The sequence below is a fragment of the Pteropus medius genome, unplaced genomic scaffold (genome assembly GCF_902729225.1).
Source record: "Pteropus medius unplaced genomic scaffold, Ma_sr-lr_union100, whole genome shotgun sequence".
NCBI lineage: Eukaryota > Metazoa > Chordata > Mammalia > Chiroptera > Pteropodidae > Pteropus > Pteropus medius.
In genome coordinates this window covers 611,765-630,342 of record NW_024346824.1, presented here as the reverse complement: position 1 = coordinate 630,342, position 18,578 = coordinate 611,765, and the positions used below count along the sequence as shown (strand labels likewise).

The 18,578-nt window shown below is 38.0% G+C and overlaps 1 protein-coding gene across 5 annotated transcripts; it reads right to left on the bottom strand.

The window, feature by feature from the left end:
• Nucleotides 1–3,038: 3,038 nt before the first annotated feature.
• On the bottom strand, nt 3,039–18,578 carry ZFP69B (ZFP69 zinc finger protein B). Of its 5 annotated transcripts, XM_039876659.1 has the most exons (7): nt 18,494–18,578; nt 17,873–17,992; nt 17,550–17,787; nt 15,160–15,245; nt 13,145–13,271; nt 12,798–12,893; nt 3,039–9,591 (listed from the first exon to the last, which is right to left on the bottom strand). In XM_039876659.1, the coding sequence occupies exons 3-7, from the start codon at nt 17,674–17,676 to the stop codon at nt 8,423–8,425; spliced, it is 1,605 nt and encodes a 534-aa protein (XP_039732593.1). In that variant the 5' UTR covers nt 17,677–17,787; nt 17,873–17,992; nt 18,494–18,578; the 3' UTR covers nt 3,039–8,422. The 5 variants fall into 5 exon arrangements, with proteins under 5 accessions (XP_039732593.1, XP_039732591.1, XP_039732592.1 ...); XM_039876657.1 differs by having other exon boundaries at nt 17,550–17,992; XM_039876658.1 differs by lacking the exon at nt 17,873–17,992 and having other exon boundaries at nt 17,550–17,834; nt 18,494–18,572.

Sequence of the window (18,578 nt, the reverse complement as noted above, 5' to 3'; positions counted from 1 at the left end):
ATGCTGGGGAGCGCCCGAAAACCCGGAAACCCGGATCCGGCGGAGCGCGCCCACGAGGGCTGCCCAGACCCAGGGGCCGTGGCCACCCAAGCAGACCGCCTTACTTTTTCTGACAGTGGTCCCCAGAGACTACGTGACTGGGAGCTCTTCCAGTGGGGAAGCCCCTTCTCTGTCATTCATTCATTCATTCAACTGTCTTCTTAGTGTCTAGGTCTGCCATGCATTGTTACAAGGTCGGAGGATACAGCAGTTATCAAAATGCAGTCCCTGCTTTCTTGCATCTTATATCCAATGAGACTAAATAGACAAAAAAAAAAAAAAAGAAAAAGATAATATCCCAGGTGATGATAAGGGCTATGAGGAAAAGGAAAGCAGTGTGTAGAGTGGGGGACAGAGGATAACTGGAGTTCCTCTTTCTGTTAATGTGGGCTAGGATATTTTTAACAACCCCCCTCAGAAAACAATAATAAAAAATAAGTCTGGAATAAATAAATAAATAAATAAATAAATAAATAAATAAATAAAAAATATGCTTTTATATATAATGCTTATATATAATGCTTATATATATACATACATATATATATTAATGTTCTTAGAGGTGTGTGTTAATTTGCTAGGGCTGTCATAAAATAACACCAACTGGGTGGCTTAAATGACAGAACTGTATTTTCTCACAGTTGTGGAGGCTAAAAATCCAGGATCCAGGTCTCAGCGGGGTTGATTTCTTCTGAGACCTTTCTCTTTGGCTTGCAAATGACTGTGTCTTCATTTGGTCTTCTCCCTGTATCCTCACCTGGTCTCTCCTCCTTGTGTTCTCACGTGGTCTTTCCTTCTTGCACTTGCATGCCCTTGGTGTCTCTCTGTGTGCACAAATTTCCTTTTCTTATAAGGACACCAGTCAGTTGGGTTTAGAGCACAACCTAACGCTTCATTTTAACTCAATAATCTCTTTAAAGTGATTAAGTTTAATCACTGAAATATGTGATTAAATACAGTACTAGGGGTTAGGGTTTTGACATATGAATTTTGGGACACACAATTCAGCCCATAACAAGGTGTCTAAGAGATGGCAAGATAGAATTACCAGGCCATAAGCTGGAAAGCCAGGATCCAAGGAGGTAATCCAACTTGGAACACTGGAAGATGCTTTTGCCCTGAGGCATTTAGCTAGCTGGAAAATGATGATCTTCCTTTTGTACTTCAAAGGAGAAAAAAATAAATAAAACACAATGTGTAAGGAGTAAAATAGAAGACCCTCTGTATAATAACTGGGACTCCAAAGGGCTACACCTTCAGGATGAGGATGAATTGGTAGTGGAATAGCTTGGGAGGAATTTACAGGCTGGGGTCAAATTGTCTGTCTTAAGTCTTAGTCTTGGTTTCATTCTCTAACTGTAATGTCACCAGATAGATAACTGGCAAAAGCGAATACAAATCCTCACTGGAGGAAAGCATTATATTTTTAGGCCTTAAATTGTTCCTACACAAAAGTTATCATAGAAATTTTAAGTACAGAATTAAACAGGTACACAGGAAACTAGACTATTTTTGGTGAATGTTTCATCAGAAACATAAACAGAAAAAGACGTGCAAAAATAACTTGTTTTGGAATTATCAGATGCAAACTATAAAATAATTTCTATTTTCTTTGTTCAAAGAAATAAATGATAACAGACAGTTTGGGCAGGTATCTGGAAACTATAAAAAGGGATAGAGCAGGTATAAAAAAAGAACTAAATAGAAATTCTATGAGAAATACCGTAACAAAATTAAGAACTCAGTGGATGTGTAGACATAGCTGAATAGAGAATAAATGAAATAGAAAGTAGGTCAGAAGAGATTATCCAGAATAGAGCATTGAGAAACAAAAAGGTAGAATATACAGAAGAGAGGATAAGAGACATACATGATTCAGTGAGAAGGGGTCTAGCATAAGTTTAAAAAGCTAGAGCAGAAACAGTATTTGAAGAGATAATGGCTGAATTTTTTTCAGTACTTATGAAACCAACCAGATCACAGATATTAGAACTCAAATAACTACCTAACGGGATAAATGAAAAGAAATCCACACTTAGACACATTATAGTTAAACTTCAAAAAACCGAAGACAAAGAGAAAATCTTAAAAGTAGCTGTGGTGGTTTTAAAGTACATCCATTCCTCCCTCTAATATGTAGAGATCAATTTCTCTCCCCTTGAATGTGAGGCAGACTCACTTCTAAAGAATAGAATATGGGGAAGTGATTGTGTGTGATTTCAGAAGCTAAGTCGTAAAAGACATTACCACTTCTACCTTGCATACTCTTTGCTTGCTCTGAGGAAAGCCAGCTGAATAACCAGCATCAGCTTGCCAGCCACATGAGTGAGCCATCTTGGAAGTGTATTCTCTATCCTCAATTAAGCTTTCAGATGACTCTAACATCAGCTGATGTCTTGATGGCAACTTCATATTGACTGCATCCTGAGCCAGAACCTCCCATCTAAGCAGCTTCTGAGTTACTGATCCATGAAAATTGTGAAATTAAAAAATGTTTATTTTTTAAGCCAATAAGTTTTAGAGTTGTTATGCAGCAATTGCTAACTAATGCAGTGGCAAAATTTGGTGACTAATACAAGTGGCATTATAACAGCAAATTTATCTCAGCAATAAAGCAATGATGGAAGCCAGAAGATTATGCAATGAAATCTTCAATGTTTTGTGAGAAAATAATTGACAATCAGTTATTCAGTGCAGAGTAAAAAAAAAAAAAAATCCTTCAAGAATAGAAGTGACATTTTCAGATAAATAAAAATCCTTCAAGAATAGAAGTGACATTTTCAGACAAATAAAGACATTTTCAGACAAATAAAAACTAAGTTTGCCACCAGAAGATTATCCTAAAGGAAATTCTCAAGGTTGAATTTCAGGTGGAAAGAATATGATTCCAGATGAAAGCACAAAGATACAAAAAGGAAAGAAAAACAAAGAAATCAGAATACATAACTAAATCTAAATGAGCATTTACAGACTAAAAATTTTTTATTTGTGAGGTTTTAAAAGATATAATTAAAATACCCAAGAAAAATAGCACATAGGTCAGAAGGGGATGGAGTTAAAATATCCTAAGTTAAAATATAACATTTTAAGTGTTAATTACATTAAACTAAGTTTAAGTTAAAGTACCCTAAGGACTATCTTGGAGGAGGGTAGACGTATTCATTAACATTAATTTTATAACATTAAATAAGTAAAAAAATGTACATCATTAGCTAGAATACTTCTATTACTGAACATAAAAATCTCTTATAAAATTATAGTAATTAAGAAAATGTGGTAGGTATTGGTGAAATAATAGGTAAACTGAACAATGGAACAGAACAGGGTCCAGATTCAGACACAAACATTGATCATCCATCATCTGATTTATGACAAGGGTGGGGGAAAGAAGGTCTTTTTAATAAATTGGTACTGAGTCAGTTGGATATTCATGTGTACCCCTACTTTACAGCACAAAAATTAGTCTAGATGGTTTGCAGAGCTAAATGTGATAGGTAAAACAATGAAACTTTAGAACATAGTAGGAGAATATTATAACCTTGCAATAGGCATAGATTTATTACATGGGATGAAAAGTGCTAAACATAAAGAAAAACTGATAAATTAACCCAGATAAAATTAAGAACTAATTAAATTTCAGACACTTCTAGTGAGAATATAAATTAGTACAATTATTCTGGAAAAGCATTTGGCAGTATTTACTAAAGCCAAACATTATGACGCAGTAATCCCATTCCTGGGTATACACCCAACAGGAATGCATACATATGTTCACCAAAAGACATAAATACTAGAATGTTTATAGCACACTCTTTATATTAGCCCCAAACTGGAAACTACTCAAATGCCTATCAACAGTGAAGTGGGTAAATAAATATTTCGGTATCGCAAAATGGAGTACACACGACAATAAAAATAAACATTCAACAACTACACACATTAATGAATCACACAAACACAATGTTGAGCAAAGGAAGCCGGACACAAAAGAATACACACCATGTAATTCCATTTATATAAAGTACAAAAACAGGTGAAATTAACCTATGGTTTTAGACGTTATCCTTTGGAGAATAATGACTGAAATGCTATAATTTCTGTTCTTAATCTATGAGCTGGTTACATAGACGTATTTAATTTTGAAATTCATCAAGATAGCCATATGTATGCGTTTATCTGTATGACTATTATAATTTAATAAAGTTTTTTTTAGATGCATGTTATAACTTTCAGGGCAACCACTAAAAGAAGTAGAGTACCTCTTTACTTCAAACTAGTAAAGAGGGTGAAAGGAATGATAAAATATAATCAACCCAAAAGAGAATAACTATAAGTGGGGAGATATTTTATAGAGGGTAATCAAGGAAAAGTTCCTCTGATGAGATGCTATTTGAACAGAGACCTGATAGACAGGAAGTGAACCATGTTGATATCTGGAGAAAGAGCATGTTAGCAGTAGGCAAAAGTCTCTGAGGTGGAAGCACTTGTGGGCATGTGCATCGACTTGCAAAGAATGTGATATTAAGACAAACTATAGTAAGAACATTGGATCTATTTTGAAAAAAAATGGGAAGCCCTTGAGAGTTTTGAACTGAGAAGCAGGATGATCTTACTTCTATATTAACAAAATCATTTGGGTGCTATTTGGAGAATGAACCATGGGGGATGCAAGTGCACGATAATCCAAGTGAGAGAAAATCATGTACTGGACTTGGTAGTAGTAGTGGAGGTGATGAGAAAAGATATATTTTGAAGATAGAGCCCACAGAATTTTTGATGGATTTAATGGAGAGTTTGAGGCGTCAAGGATGAGTCTGACTAAGTAGATGTCCCCATTTATGGAAACAAGAAACATTGGAGGTAGAGCACATTCAGAAATAGACTTGTTAAATTTGAGATGCCTAATACACATCCAGGAGTCAACTATGCACTAAAAATTAAGAGTCTGAAGTGCAGAGAGAGTTTGGAGTTGGAAATATAAATTTGGGTGTACTATGGTCAGAAAATCTGTGTCCCCTTAAACTTCATATGTTGAAATCCTAATGCCCAATATGATATTTAGAAGGTGGGACCTTTAGGAGGTGCTTAGGTCATAAGGGTGGAAACCTCATGAATGGGATTAGTGCTCTTATAAAGAGAGACCCCACTGGGATCCCTAGCCCATTAAGTATGTGAAGACCCTTCAGCAGTCTGTGAAGGTAGAGACTGTTGAAGGGGTGGAGCCTGGCTTTCACTTGCAAAAGTGGATGAGGCCCCTACAGTTCCCATGTAGCCTTAGTCTCCTTTCCAGCCCTGCATCTAACCCCTGGTCTCTACTGTCTCTGGTGTCCCTGATTCCAGAGCAACTCTGGTCCTTCTCCAGGGAATAAACTTCTAGCCTCCTCTGAGATGAGGGAAAGTGGTAATGGAATGGAGAAAGGGATGAGAGAGGAATGTGTGTGCAGCAGCCTGCTGTGTGGGGTAGGTGAGGGGATCTTGGGGTCTAATTACAGAATTCCAACCAATTCCAATTTTCAGCCCCTCGTCTTCCATGATGCCCAGTGTCTCCAAGGCCTGTCTTCCCAGGGACTTCTTCTTGCCCGTATACTTATCTGTAGGCTATGCTAAATCAGTAACCACTCTTCTTCAAAATTATGTTGACATCTTCCGTCTGCTGTTGTATTGTCTTTTACCCACCCTTAACTTTTTATTAACTCATGCTTAAAAAACCAAGGTAAGCTTATGTTGTTAATCAGCCATATTGAACTGCATTTTTGGCAAATTAATTTAAAAATACCCTGCCATCTTAAAAGTATGTCAGTTATAATTCATAGTTCTTAGAGGCCTATAAATTGCATCCATTTGCAAAGCAAAAAAGAAAAAAAAAAGAAAAAAACAGAAAGATCTTGCCTACAAAATCTACATAGGAAAGTATAGGTATCATCTTTCTCTGCTATCAGGGATACATAATTCAAGCAGCTCAAATCAGAACAATTCAACAAATATTTGAGTCCCTATTATGTGATATACATCAATGAAAAAAACAGATCCTTGCCCTCATGGAGCTTACATACTAGTAGGGAGAGACAATAGTAAACAGTAAGCACAATAAATGTGTAAAAAATATCTATTATGTTAGGTGATATGTGGTAACAAAAAAAAAAAAGAGCAAATTAAGGTGGTTTAGGAATATTGGAGTTGGGGAGTAAGGAACAGGTTGAGATGCTAAGTATAAGCAGCATGATCAGGATAGGCTTCAGTGAAAACACAACATCTGAGCACAACAACAACAAAGTTCGAGAAGGTAAGGGTGTAGGACATCTAAAGGAACAGCTAGTGCAAAGGCCCGATGTCAGGAACAAAGCTGGAGCTCATGAGGGAGGTCTGGGCTGGAGATGTGAATTTGACAGTTAAATAGAGATTGTATTTTATGCCATAAGGCTATATGAGATTACCGAGACAAGGACTGTTGATAAAGTGCCTGTCATGCCTTGTCCTGAAAGAAGCCGTTAGAAAACCCCAAACTCTTAGGAAACCTAAGACCACAGAAACATGATAGAACATATATAAAGAACAGTGTGTATTCTCTCTTCCCTTTGAACCATCAAAGTCATACAAGGACTTAAGAACTAGAAGCCAGTTAAGAAAGAAAGTAAATGTAGTAATACAAAAAATCTAGAGATAATGTTATAGTCCAGATTTACAGCTTTACTTTTGATAGTTCACACAATGCTCAGGCAATTGAATTGCTCTGCCACCTAAGAAGCTGAATTTGACCTATCTCCAATTATGTTTAGAAGGATGCATTATCTATTAAGTGTAGTGAAGTACTATGAGTCGGTTCCTCCACTTCCTCCCTCATACTTCCCTGCCTCAATATGGCCCTTGCAGTCACCTTCTCCCTGGTTCTCTTTAGTGGGTCTCTAGATGTGTTGTTCTGGGGGTTACCTCTAAATCCCTCCCAATCAACAGAATGCACATTTTCAAATCTAATACTATACATTTATCAAAGGGAAAAGTAAAGAAATTAAAATGGCAACCGCTGATCTCAATATATCTGTCTTCAAAAAGTCATCAATATGTATTAAGGAATTATGGCCTAATAATTTTAGGTGTAATAACGGCATTGTGGCTGTCTTAAAAATGAGTGCTTATTTTTTAGAGACACATCCCAAAGTACTTAGGAACAAAAAAAAAGCATCACTATACACTGAAGTCTTCATAAATATCTCCATAAATAATACCTAGGCTTCCACAACAGCTTTACGAATGTGATTTCTTAAAATTCTTGCAACAAAATACAAAAGGAATTGATAAGGACATAAGACTTGTGACACAGATATATACACAAACATACTAATTTGACATTAAATGTGTTTCTTGCCATTATTAGTCACTTACATAATCTACAGCAGAAGTGGCAAACTACAGCCTTTGGACTACATATAACTCAATATCTGTTTCTTAAATAAAATTTATTGGAACACAGCTACATTCATTCATTCATTTCAGTTCTTAACTAGGGACAATCTTAATCCCCAGGGAATATCTAGCAATGTCTGGAGACATTTTTGGTTGTCATTATGGGTTGGGGAACCACTGGCATCTAGTGACCAGAGATAAACAGTGCACAGGACAGCTGCGCATAACAAAGTATCCAGCTCAAAAGATCAGCAATGCCAAGGCTGAGATACCCTGAGTCATACATTATCTCAGGATGCTTCTACACTAAAATGGTAGAGTTCACCATTTCTGACGGAGGCCTTATGGCCCATAACACATAACAAACCTATTTACTACCCGGCCCCTTACAGAAAGTTTGCCAATTCTTCTTTATAAGAAACCACATATCTTATGTATATATGTATATATACATAAAACATACTTATGAATATTTTACGTATCTCATGTATAGTAGGTTATCAATCAATTTTAGATAACTTCAACATTTTTTCTTCTTGAAATGAGCCAACGAATATTTTTATTTATACCTCTTCCAGCCATATAAAGGTCTAAGTAAAATTGCTCTGATTCATTAAAGGGATATTTAAAACAGTGATTCTCAAAAGCCATTCCACAGATCACTGACCTGCCATGATGAAATTTCCACTGGCCTATAGAGAAATGAGAAAAATAAAGACAAATTTGGGAGATTTTCACAAAGGTGACTTAATATAAAGGGCTGTTCTTTATGACTAAATCTTTCCTATATGTTTAAATATTAAAATGCCTTTCTTTTCTGAAACACTGTTAATAATAGGTGGGTTTTTTTAATATGGCAAAATTAAGAGTTGTAACTTTGGGTCAAACCGATGAAAATACTGGTTTTTGAAATCTAAGTCAGAAAATCACCGTTTTAAAGGCTTTTGCTCCAAGATGAGGATTCTTCGATGTTGAACATATTTCACATATCATTGCTAAAGGTATTTCTTAAATGTGTTTTGCAATGTCTAATAAGTGATGAACTACAGCTGAAGGCTTTTCCACATTCATTACAATCATAAGGTTTTTCTCCAGTATGAATTCTCTGATGTTTAGCAAAGGATGAATCATGCCTAAAGGCTTTCCCACAATGATTGCATTCGTAAGGTTTCACTCCAGTGTGTACTCTCTGATGAATAGAAAGATGTATTCTCTGGCTAAAAGCTTTCCCACATTCCTTACATGTATATGGTCTTTCTCCAGTATGAGTTCTCTGGTGTTGAGTTAGATATGTGCTGTGGCTGAAGGTTTTACTGCATACATTACAAACATAGGGTTTCACACCAGTATGAATAATCTCATGTTGCCTAAGGTGTCTAATCTGGAAAAATGTTTTTCCACAGTCTTTGCATGTAAAAGGTTTTTCTTTAACATGAGTTCTCAGATGCTGGATCAGCCCAATGCTCTGGCTGAATGTTTTTTCACATACACCACATTCATAGGGCTTCTCCCCAGTATGAATTCTCACATGTTGAGTAAGAGATGATGGGTGTCTGAAGGTTTTCCCACATTCCTTACATTCATAGGGTTTCTCACCAGTGTGGATTCTCTGATGTGGAATAAGGGATGAACTTTGGCTAAAGGCTTTTCCACATTCTTTACATCTGAAAGGTTTCTCACCAGTATGAATTCTCATGTGTTCTGTAAGGTGAATAAGCTGTTTGAAGATTTTTTCACAAATATTACACTCAAAGGTTTTCATTCTTGTATAACTCCTTGAATGATTAATCAAATCTAAATGGTATCTACTTCTCTTTTTAGCTTTGTCATATTTATGGTCTCTTTTTCTTGGAGGACTTACTGGTCCTGGAATAACTTTTGAGCTCACATTAATACTTTTCTCAAATCTGTTAGATTCTTGGCCTCTCTCCTGAGTAAGCATTTTCTTGTGGATCAAGGGGATTTGCCCCTCACCCATTCCTTGGTTTTCCTGGTGACTTTCTAACTTAACACGTTTGGTGATCCTTCCAAATGTGGAATACAAGGTGCTTCCTCTTGTGGACCTTTCCAGTATCAGGCCATGGTGTAATTCTTCCCACGAAATATCATTCTTTAAGGTTAATTCTTTGGATTCTGTTTTACTCTCCAAGTCTGAAAGAAATCCAAAAATACAAATGACCCATATTCACTTCATTTAAAAAAATAAATGGCCATAGTAAGAACAGGAGAGAAAAACAATAACATACTAGGTAAGGAAGCTTGGACTGTCTTTAAATGTGATCCTGCCACCTAGAAAGCTAATGTGAAGGAAGTGAGGAAGTGGTCAAAGGAAGTTGTCAAGAGATGACTTGAAAAAATTGGGAGAGTTCAACCATGTGAATTGCAAGAGGAAATGGAGTAAGAAGAAAGCATTGGTGTAAGGGCAAATATCAAGAGATAAGATTAAGGAAGACAGGATTCTAACACCATATCATGTCAAGCCCATATTTCTATGACAAAATTTTCTTTATTAAAAATTTTTAAAGTATTTATCTCATATTTTTTACACCTTAAAATAAAACATTAAATAATATAGGAATTGATTCGCTAAAATGAGGTAGCCACTCTCAACGTCATCCCCATTCCCTCCAGTCTCTTAGGATTGTGGATGGCATCTGTTCAGAGATTTCTCAACAACATGTGATGGGAATGTTTGCATTTACATATATATGGTCACATATATACATTTGCACAAAGAAGGGATTGTGGTATACATATAGTTCTGTATCTGTTTTGTTTTGTTTTTTAACTCATCTATATTTTTAGGCCCCCTTTTACCATGTCTATGTATTTATTATATTTACCTCATTCTTTTTAACGACCGCATTACACTTAATGAATATATCATAATTTGACTTTTCCTTACTGAAAAATAGTATTTTAATTATCTAATTTTTCATTTTCCCATTATACATACATTTGTGTACACTCCTACTAGTGTTTCATAGGATTTACTAAAGAGGAATTACTGGGTCATGGGTATGTGTGCTCTCGGTGAATGTGAGTGCCTTTCCCTGCAAACTCACGGGATTTTTATCAATCTTCATAATTTTTGTCTATATAAGAGGTGAAAAATGGTCTCAATTTGTGCAAAAATATTAACTGTGTTGTAAAATCTTAAAGGACAGACTTCTATTACATTTTTGGATGAAGAAGTTTCCCTGATTTTTACTCTTTTCCTATCTTTCCATTCAGACCCTGCCTTCCTAAAACAACGCTATTTCCTGTTCACAGTGCAATCTTATTCCCCAGGATTTCTAACCTCATTTTAGTAATAGCAGATACAAAGTGTTCTTTTGGAGAAGATTTAAAACACACGTGAAGATGTTTAGATTACTTAATACCAGGAATAAGGAGTTACTTAACTTTCTTCTTAGGGTAAGAACAGGATATATATTTTGAGTGGTTAAATCTGGCAGTGACAATCAAAATGATTCAGAGAAGGAAAATAAGGCATCAATAAATGTAACTAGAAAATCACAGTAATAGGCATGAGATGATGGGAACTTGCCTTAGCAAGTTCAACAGAGGTGAAGAGTAGAAGTGGATCTAACATGTAATATCAAAGAAGAAACCATGGGAAATGCAGAGAAAACTGAGAGTAGAAAGCATGATTCATTGTTGCTGATATCAAGATTTCTAGCATTAGAAACTAAAAGAACAAGAGAAGTCAGGATGAGACACTTGTTTAGGAGAGAATATGTCTTCTGTTATTTAATGTACTGGGTTTGAAGTGACAACAGTGCATCTATATAGAGATGTCCTAAATATCAGGGATATATGAGAATAGAGTTCATTTGAATGTATAAGACCGAGATGAAAATATGGAGAATATAGGTATCAAAGGGATAGTGGAAACCATCACAATTCATTTGTGGGAGTTTGTACAGAAACGGAATTGCAGTGTAAAAGACAGGGGCTCCTTAGAGATTGTGGCAGAGACTGCTGGCTGCCACAATCTGAATATACAACTATATATATTTCTGAATATACAACTACATATATTTTAGGCCCCCTTTTACCATGAATATACAACTATATATATTTCTGAATATACAACTATATATAATTCCCAGTCTTCCTTGAATTTGATTGAGTTAAGTGACAAAGGTCTCCCCCATGAAGTGAAGGAGAGTGAAGGTGATGTCAACCACTCCAGGCTGGCCCATACGAAACTCCCAAATGAGCTCCCCTTGCACTTATCCTACTGCTGGCTAAATTCAGATGATGAAGAGGCTCTAGGAGATTTTGGAGCCACCAGGCAGAAGAAATTCTGGTCCCAGATTCACCAGGTGGAAAAGAACTGTCCACTGAACCAATAGACCAGTATATAAGAGAGAAAGTCCTATTCCATCTGAGACAAATTTTAGAGTCCATTTGCTGTGGTAGTTTAGCCTATCCTAGCAAAGGTGGAAAGGATAAACCTGTATCAAAAGAATATTGATAAGAAGCACTGAAAAAGAAATAAGACAGAGGAGACAAAACTATTAAATTAGCTGTTGGAGGAAAGAATACCGAGAAGGTAATGAAGTCTATATAACCTAATGCTGGCCTGTAGAATAGTGCCATAAGAACACAAGCTGTAGAGTTGGAGTCAGAATGATTAGAATTCAAATACTGGCTCCACCAAGTAGTAGTTCAGTGATCTTGTACAAATTTCTCACGCTATGAGCTTTCTTTTCCCCATTTGTAAGATGAGGCTAAAGGAGGCACAGGACTCACAGAGGCCAGCTCGTTAAATAGCTATCATTACTATTGTTCTTAGAAGTTGACAGAGCCACCAGATTTGTAAGGAATTCTGTGGTGATTTCTTAAAGAGTCATAAATTATCTGAAATAAAAAGTTAAGTCACACAAATTAAAAAGATAATCAGAATTGAAGCTATGATCACAGAATAAAATGTAGTAGGAAAATTATAAATGGAATCATGAGAGAAAGTGAAATCTATGATAAAATGACATGAGAATCCAGTGAAGCGCACTGTATTTAATGAGGAGAGATCCGTGGATACCTGAATGTACAGGAGAAAGAAACTATGATCAGGGTAGGTTTTGGAATGCTAGAGAAAGCAAGAAAATCATGGCAGTCAGATCAGGAGATATGGTAAAGAAGACTTACCCTGACGAGAAAGGCGTCTCTTCCTCTGACTCCAGAGAAACTAATGAGGAGAGGCAAATGCAGGAAACAGGTAACAGTGGTAATCAGGTTTCTTGTGAGTTCCATCCTAATGGCCTCAGCCTTTCCCCACAGCCCAGAGCAGCTTTTGAGTGGAACTCTCTGGCAAACATGAACAAAGACCCCATCTGTCTTACTCTTACCTGAACTTGGACCTCCTGAAATCTCTCTCTCAGTCAGCCAGGGTTCTTCTCCCTTCTCCAACTGGGAAATGACACCAGGTTTAGAAAGCTCGTATCCTGCTCATGGAGAAGAAAAAACTGTATGTGCTGAGGTCAAAAAGCTATCTCAAGAATTCAAGAGAGTTCTTTGGTATTCAGACCTTCTAAAGGGTGGAGTACAAAGACCAGGGCACAAAAGACCACAGCAATTCTGATCTGGTATAGAAACCTATAAAAGAGAACCTAAAGCCCCAGCATAGCACTTAACTTAGAAATAAAGATTTTCTTCCAATAGGTAGGTTCTAGTTACGAGGGGGACCCATCCTTACCCACTGAGATCAGGTTCCCATAGTTCTCCAGCATCACCTCCCGGTACAGATTCCGGTGAGCAGGGGCCAGATGCCCCCACTCCTCCTGGGTGAAGTCCACAGATATGTCCTTGAAAGTTAACAGTTCCTAGAACATCAAATATGTTCCTTTTCAGCCAGAGTTCAGAAAGTTGTTCTGAACTTATTTAATCTTTTAAGATTCTAGTCAAGTTTTCCTGGACACTCTCTTGGAAACTGTTTGGCTGATGATTCTCTGCTGGAGGTTACAAAAAAATGCCTAGGGCATGTAAGCTGTCTTTTGCAACTTAAAACTTGGCAGAAAGCAAAATACTCATGAAATATTAAAGAAGGTCACAGAACATTGTGTAGTAATTTAGATTAAGGACAATAAAGATCAGAAATATTTGAGAAAGAGGAGAGTTCAAAAGGGGCAAAGGCCATAAGAAGAGACAGAGACCACTGTTGGACTGAAAGAATTAGTGAAAATGAGAACATGTCAGCTTGAGTAAAATATTAGTAGCTGGGTATTTCTGTTAGTAAGAAAAGTATGTGAGAATAGCATGTTTCTGGAGAGTGCAGGAATTACACTTAGTACGGAAGATTCCCTGATGGAAGCCGACATTCTGCATTATAAAGTACAAGAGCCTATTATATTCGGTCTACACAAATTTAATAACCATTTGATAGCTATTTAAAAAAAATATTCCCAAATGCAAAGAGAACTCAAAAGCCAGAAGACTCAGATAATAACGAATTCCTTAAGTATGGAGACTATTTTAATGTTTTTTATGTACTATAAATAATGTATTTCATACCTATTAGGCTGATATTAGCATCCACATTTAACAAATGACAAACTGAATTTCAGGAAGGTAAAACACATGGGACTAAATCCTGTACCATGTGATTTTGGAAGCTAAGATGCCCCACTTTAAAACACTTCTCATGGATGTACCTTGACATAATCATGCTAAATGAAATAAGCCAGACAGAAAAAGTTGAAAACCACATGATATCACTTATATGTGGAATATAAACCTAAAAGCAACGAACGAACAGTACAAACAGAGACTCATGGACATGGACAACTGACTCATGGACAACAGAGGGGGAGGGAAGGGGGGAGGAGGGATATAGATGGAGTGAAAGAGATCAAATATGTGGTGCCAGAAAGAAATCTAACTATGGGAGGGGACCACACAATGCAATATATATACATGCCTTACTGTTAAATTGTACACCTGAAACTTACTGGATTTCGTTAATCAATGTCATAACAAAAATTAATTTAAAAAATTTTAAAAATAAAATAAGCACTTCTGTCCTATAATAATATCTCTTTCTATATTGGTTTTCTCTGATTATAATTTTCTTGAGTTTCCCTATGCTTCTGGGGTTTGGGAGCACAGAGCTTTGTCAGTGCCACTGGTTTTCTCATTTATGATATACGGACACTGCTACTCTACTCTTAGAAGTTTTTTTTCCTTTTCTGTTCAGCCTATTTAGTTGTTGCCTTTCATGACCCACTAGGAGCTTCTCTATTCATTTCTCTTTTCAGCTACTCTTGTGCTCCAGGATATGACCAAAAATCTTCTCTCAGAGGTCATCAATGAAGTGTATATATCTCCAAGAATACCAGAATCTGATTCTGTTCATTTTTAAATGCTGCTTAAAATGTTTACAATGTTTTTCTTTTTCCCAGATGACATCCCTGAAGTTTAAGAGTAAGAACTACACGATAAACTTTTACCCGCCCCAACCCACTGCCCGCCACACACACCAGCATAATTGTTAAATGCGTTGCATAAATGGCTAGAGGTTTGCTAGAAACAAGAGGATTCATGAGAAAGGTTACTGCTGGTGGGGAAATTACCTGTGAAATCAATGGGTTCAGCCTCGTTTCAAACAGGCTAAGAAAATCCAAGCCAGGAAGTCAAAGTCAAAGAAAAGCAAAGTCTAGGGCTCTTAAAATCTGAGAAACAATTTCAAGAAAGTGACGGGAAACTCCGACCCACCTGGGATTCTGCTGTAGAGGGCCCCGGGGTCACTTCATTCAGGAAACTTTCTCCCTGAGTCTCATCGGCATTCTGAGATAGCAGAACTAGGGAAGGACAAGAGCTATGAGGTTTGTATCTCTCAGATCCCCCAAATCAAAAAACTGCCTGCAGACCTGCTAATGTGGCTCCTCCCTCAATACATTCAAGACGACGGACATTTAGAACAGCTCCAAAGCAGACTGGAATCTCCCTAACGAGGATCTGCAGTGCACTGCTTTGGGGATTAATGTTTCTCAATGTCAGTGCTAGTCCAAAAGCACAGATCTGCCAGGCCACGCCTCTATTCAAAAATCCTCAGAGGTTCCCCACTGACAAGAAAGAAAAATCCAAACATTTCACCATGGCTTCAAAATCCTCCACCACCAGTCCAAAACTGCTTCTCCAAGTATTATCTCCCTCTAAACACCATCCTCATCCACTGGCCACACTCCCCCACATCATCCTATTCACCATTCATTGAACATACCTGGATAGCACCCACCTCAAGTACTTTCCCCCAGGGTCCTACTACTGAAAAACTGAGGTATCCTTCTGGACCAGTTCGAGTGAAGTTTTCTCAGGACATCCTTAAAAAGACGACACGTTCCTCTCCCCTGTACTCCCCCAAAGCTTGGTTTTATTCTCTGGTATCTATCCCAGGCTGCTTATTATATTTGTTTTTATATTTATCTCCTTCAATTGAGTGTAATTATGAGGATATGGATAGAAACTGTATTTGGTTTATTTTTCCCCATCTTTTAAAGTGTTAAACATAACACCCTGCCAGGTTGCTAGAATCCAAGAAATAGCAGCTGAATTTGAGGTATTAAATTATAAATTAGGAATGAAGGCACACAAATCATTGTCCTTGTATTTTTTTCCCAACTTTTTATCATGAATATCGAACACTCATATATCCACCATCTACATTCAATGACTATTAACATTGGCCATATTGGCTTCATCCATCTGTATTTTTTTCTAAACTGTTTTGCAGTTACAGACATCGTGATACGTCATCGAAAAACACTTCAAATAACGTTCTTCTACTGCGTAACCACAATATGATTTATCACAATACCATTTGTAACTCTACAGTATCATCTAAAAATTCAGTCCATATTCACATTTCCTCAATTGTTCCCAAACTGTCTTTTTTTATGGCTTTTTTCCTAACCTGGGGCCAGTCAAGGTTCACACACTCAAAGTGGTTGTTATCTCTAGTCTCTCTTACTCTAGAATAGTATTTCCCCTTTTCCACGACTTCAGCTATTTTAGAGACCAGAACAGTCTGACTGTACCCTCATGGTGGGGTTTATCTTATTTCTCCATTCCCTGTATTTTCTTTAAACCAGAAGTTCGCTTTTAAGCTTAATTTAGGATCAGGTTAAACATTTTTTGCAGGAATACCTTATGAGTGATACCATGTGCCTTATATTACCCACAAGGTGCAAAATGCCAGTTTATCCCATTATTGGGACACTTGGTTAAGATCTGACTACTAGATCTCACCATTGGAAAAGTATGTTCTTTCCTTGGCATTTAACAAATAATGTGTAGGCACAAAACTGATACCTTGTGAATATTCTGTTCTCCATCACTCTTTCGATTATTTCATTTACAGTAAAATATTCTATAATTTCTTCTATATTTATTATTGGCAGGTATTTTCTGTAAAAAAACTTTCCCTCAAGAAATGGAAATGATCTAACAAGCAAGATAAATTGCATCCTTCATTCACATAATAATCTATTTTCAAAGTAAGAAATCAGTGTATTAATCACCACCAATGCTGGCAAATGAGTTTCCCCGCCTTCCTTCTCTATTTTAATGTCATCGTGAACTTATGGAATTTTATTTATTCAAGGTGTTACAATCAATTTGGACACTTAAACTGCGTCAAATTTGTCCAGTAGAAGCCCCTTGAACCTGGCTCTTGTATCCATGTGATAAATGTCCATTAATCTTTGAGCTTTTTCTTGCTTTCTAGCACAAGATACTCCAGACTCACCTGGTACTCTCCCTGCTGCCTTCTACTTCTGCCCTAGCCACCAACTACCTGGCCAGGTCTCTGGTTTGATTCACATTTCCTCACTATAAAATATGGAAAATCAGGCAAGTCCTCCCTGCTCCACACACCCATGGGGAAGATGAAAAGAAATAACATATACAGCCATGACACTGAAATAATGGTTTTAAGTTGAACATGACTATTCAGGAAAACCCCAGGCCAGGAGCCATAATCAAGACCTCCAGAGACCTCTTACCCAATTGTCTCCCCAGGAGATGCTTCTGCTCAGGAGTCTACCTTCCTGCTCACACTAGAGGATGTTGTTTTTCCTCCCTCCCACCCATCAGTCTACTCTCACCTTCTCTTTCAAACATCTTAGTCACGTGCTCCCACAGGGGCGCCCCCTCCTTGGCCTTCCTTGGATGGTGCAACTTCACCCAGGTGGGGGCCTGGGTGGGCAGGGTGATCAGGAGCTGCTGCAGCATGATGACATCCACCCTCCTTCTCTTCCTTTCTGTGGGACTCTCTGGCCTCAGCCCACAAGGCAGAGTCCTGATGGGGCTTGTCCACTTTTGATGAGGAAACTGCCGTAAACTCTAAAAGGAGGCGTCACAGTTGTATCGGTGACCTCCCTCTCAGGAACCTGGGGAACATAACAGTACCAAAATACGGAGTCTGGACCTTTTAATGTCAAGGCTCTCAAGGCACACGTCCCATCTTGAGCTCCATTTGTCTCCTCAGCAGGCAGGTGGAGGCTCCAGGTATTTATGCTAAGCAGCTAAGCAGCGACCTCGATTGTCCCTGGGCAGAAAACATTAGAGTCAGCAAAGAATCTAGAAGCCTCAATCACACGGTCAGAATTCTAGGACTTGCACGAATCACTGAACAATTTTTTTACAAAAGATACATGGAGACCGTGGATATACACAACACACATGGTCCAAAACACGGTGATGGACTCAGTGAAGCATGAGTAGATGGGTACAACCCAATTCTTTGTTTCAGGCACCAGTATGTGTAAAACAGTCTGAGATTTGGGATCAAAAACGATCTAGATTTGAATCTCAGCTCCTTGTCGTTTGTGGCAAATCCTGTACCCGCTTTAATCCTGTTTCCTCCCTGAGAAATGGAGAGGCTGAACCTTTCTCCAGAGCTGGACCGGCCGGCCCTGCCCTCGCAGCCTTTGTCTGAGCCCGACTCCGGGGCTCTGGGCTCACCGCGCGCCACGGGAGACCGCCCGCGGGGCAGAACCGGCGCATCCCTGCTCGTCTCCTCCCCAGACCCCGGAGAGTTCCGGCTCACCCCTCATCGGCTCGGACCGCAAGCCCAAGCCCTCGGCCTACCGCCCCGGCCAGCGGGTGTCCACACAACGCTAAAACACTCCCAC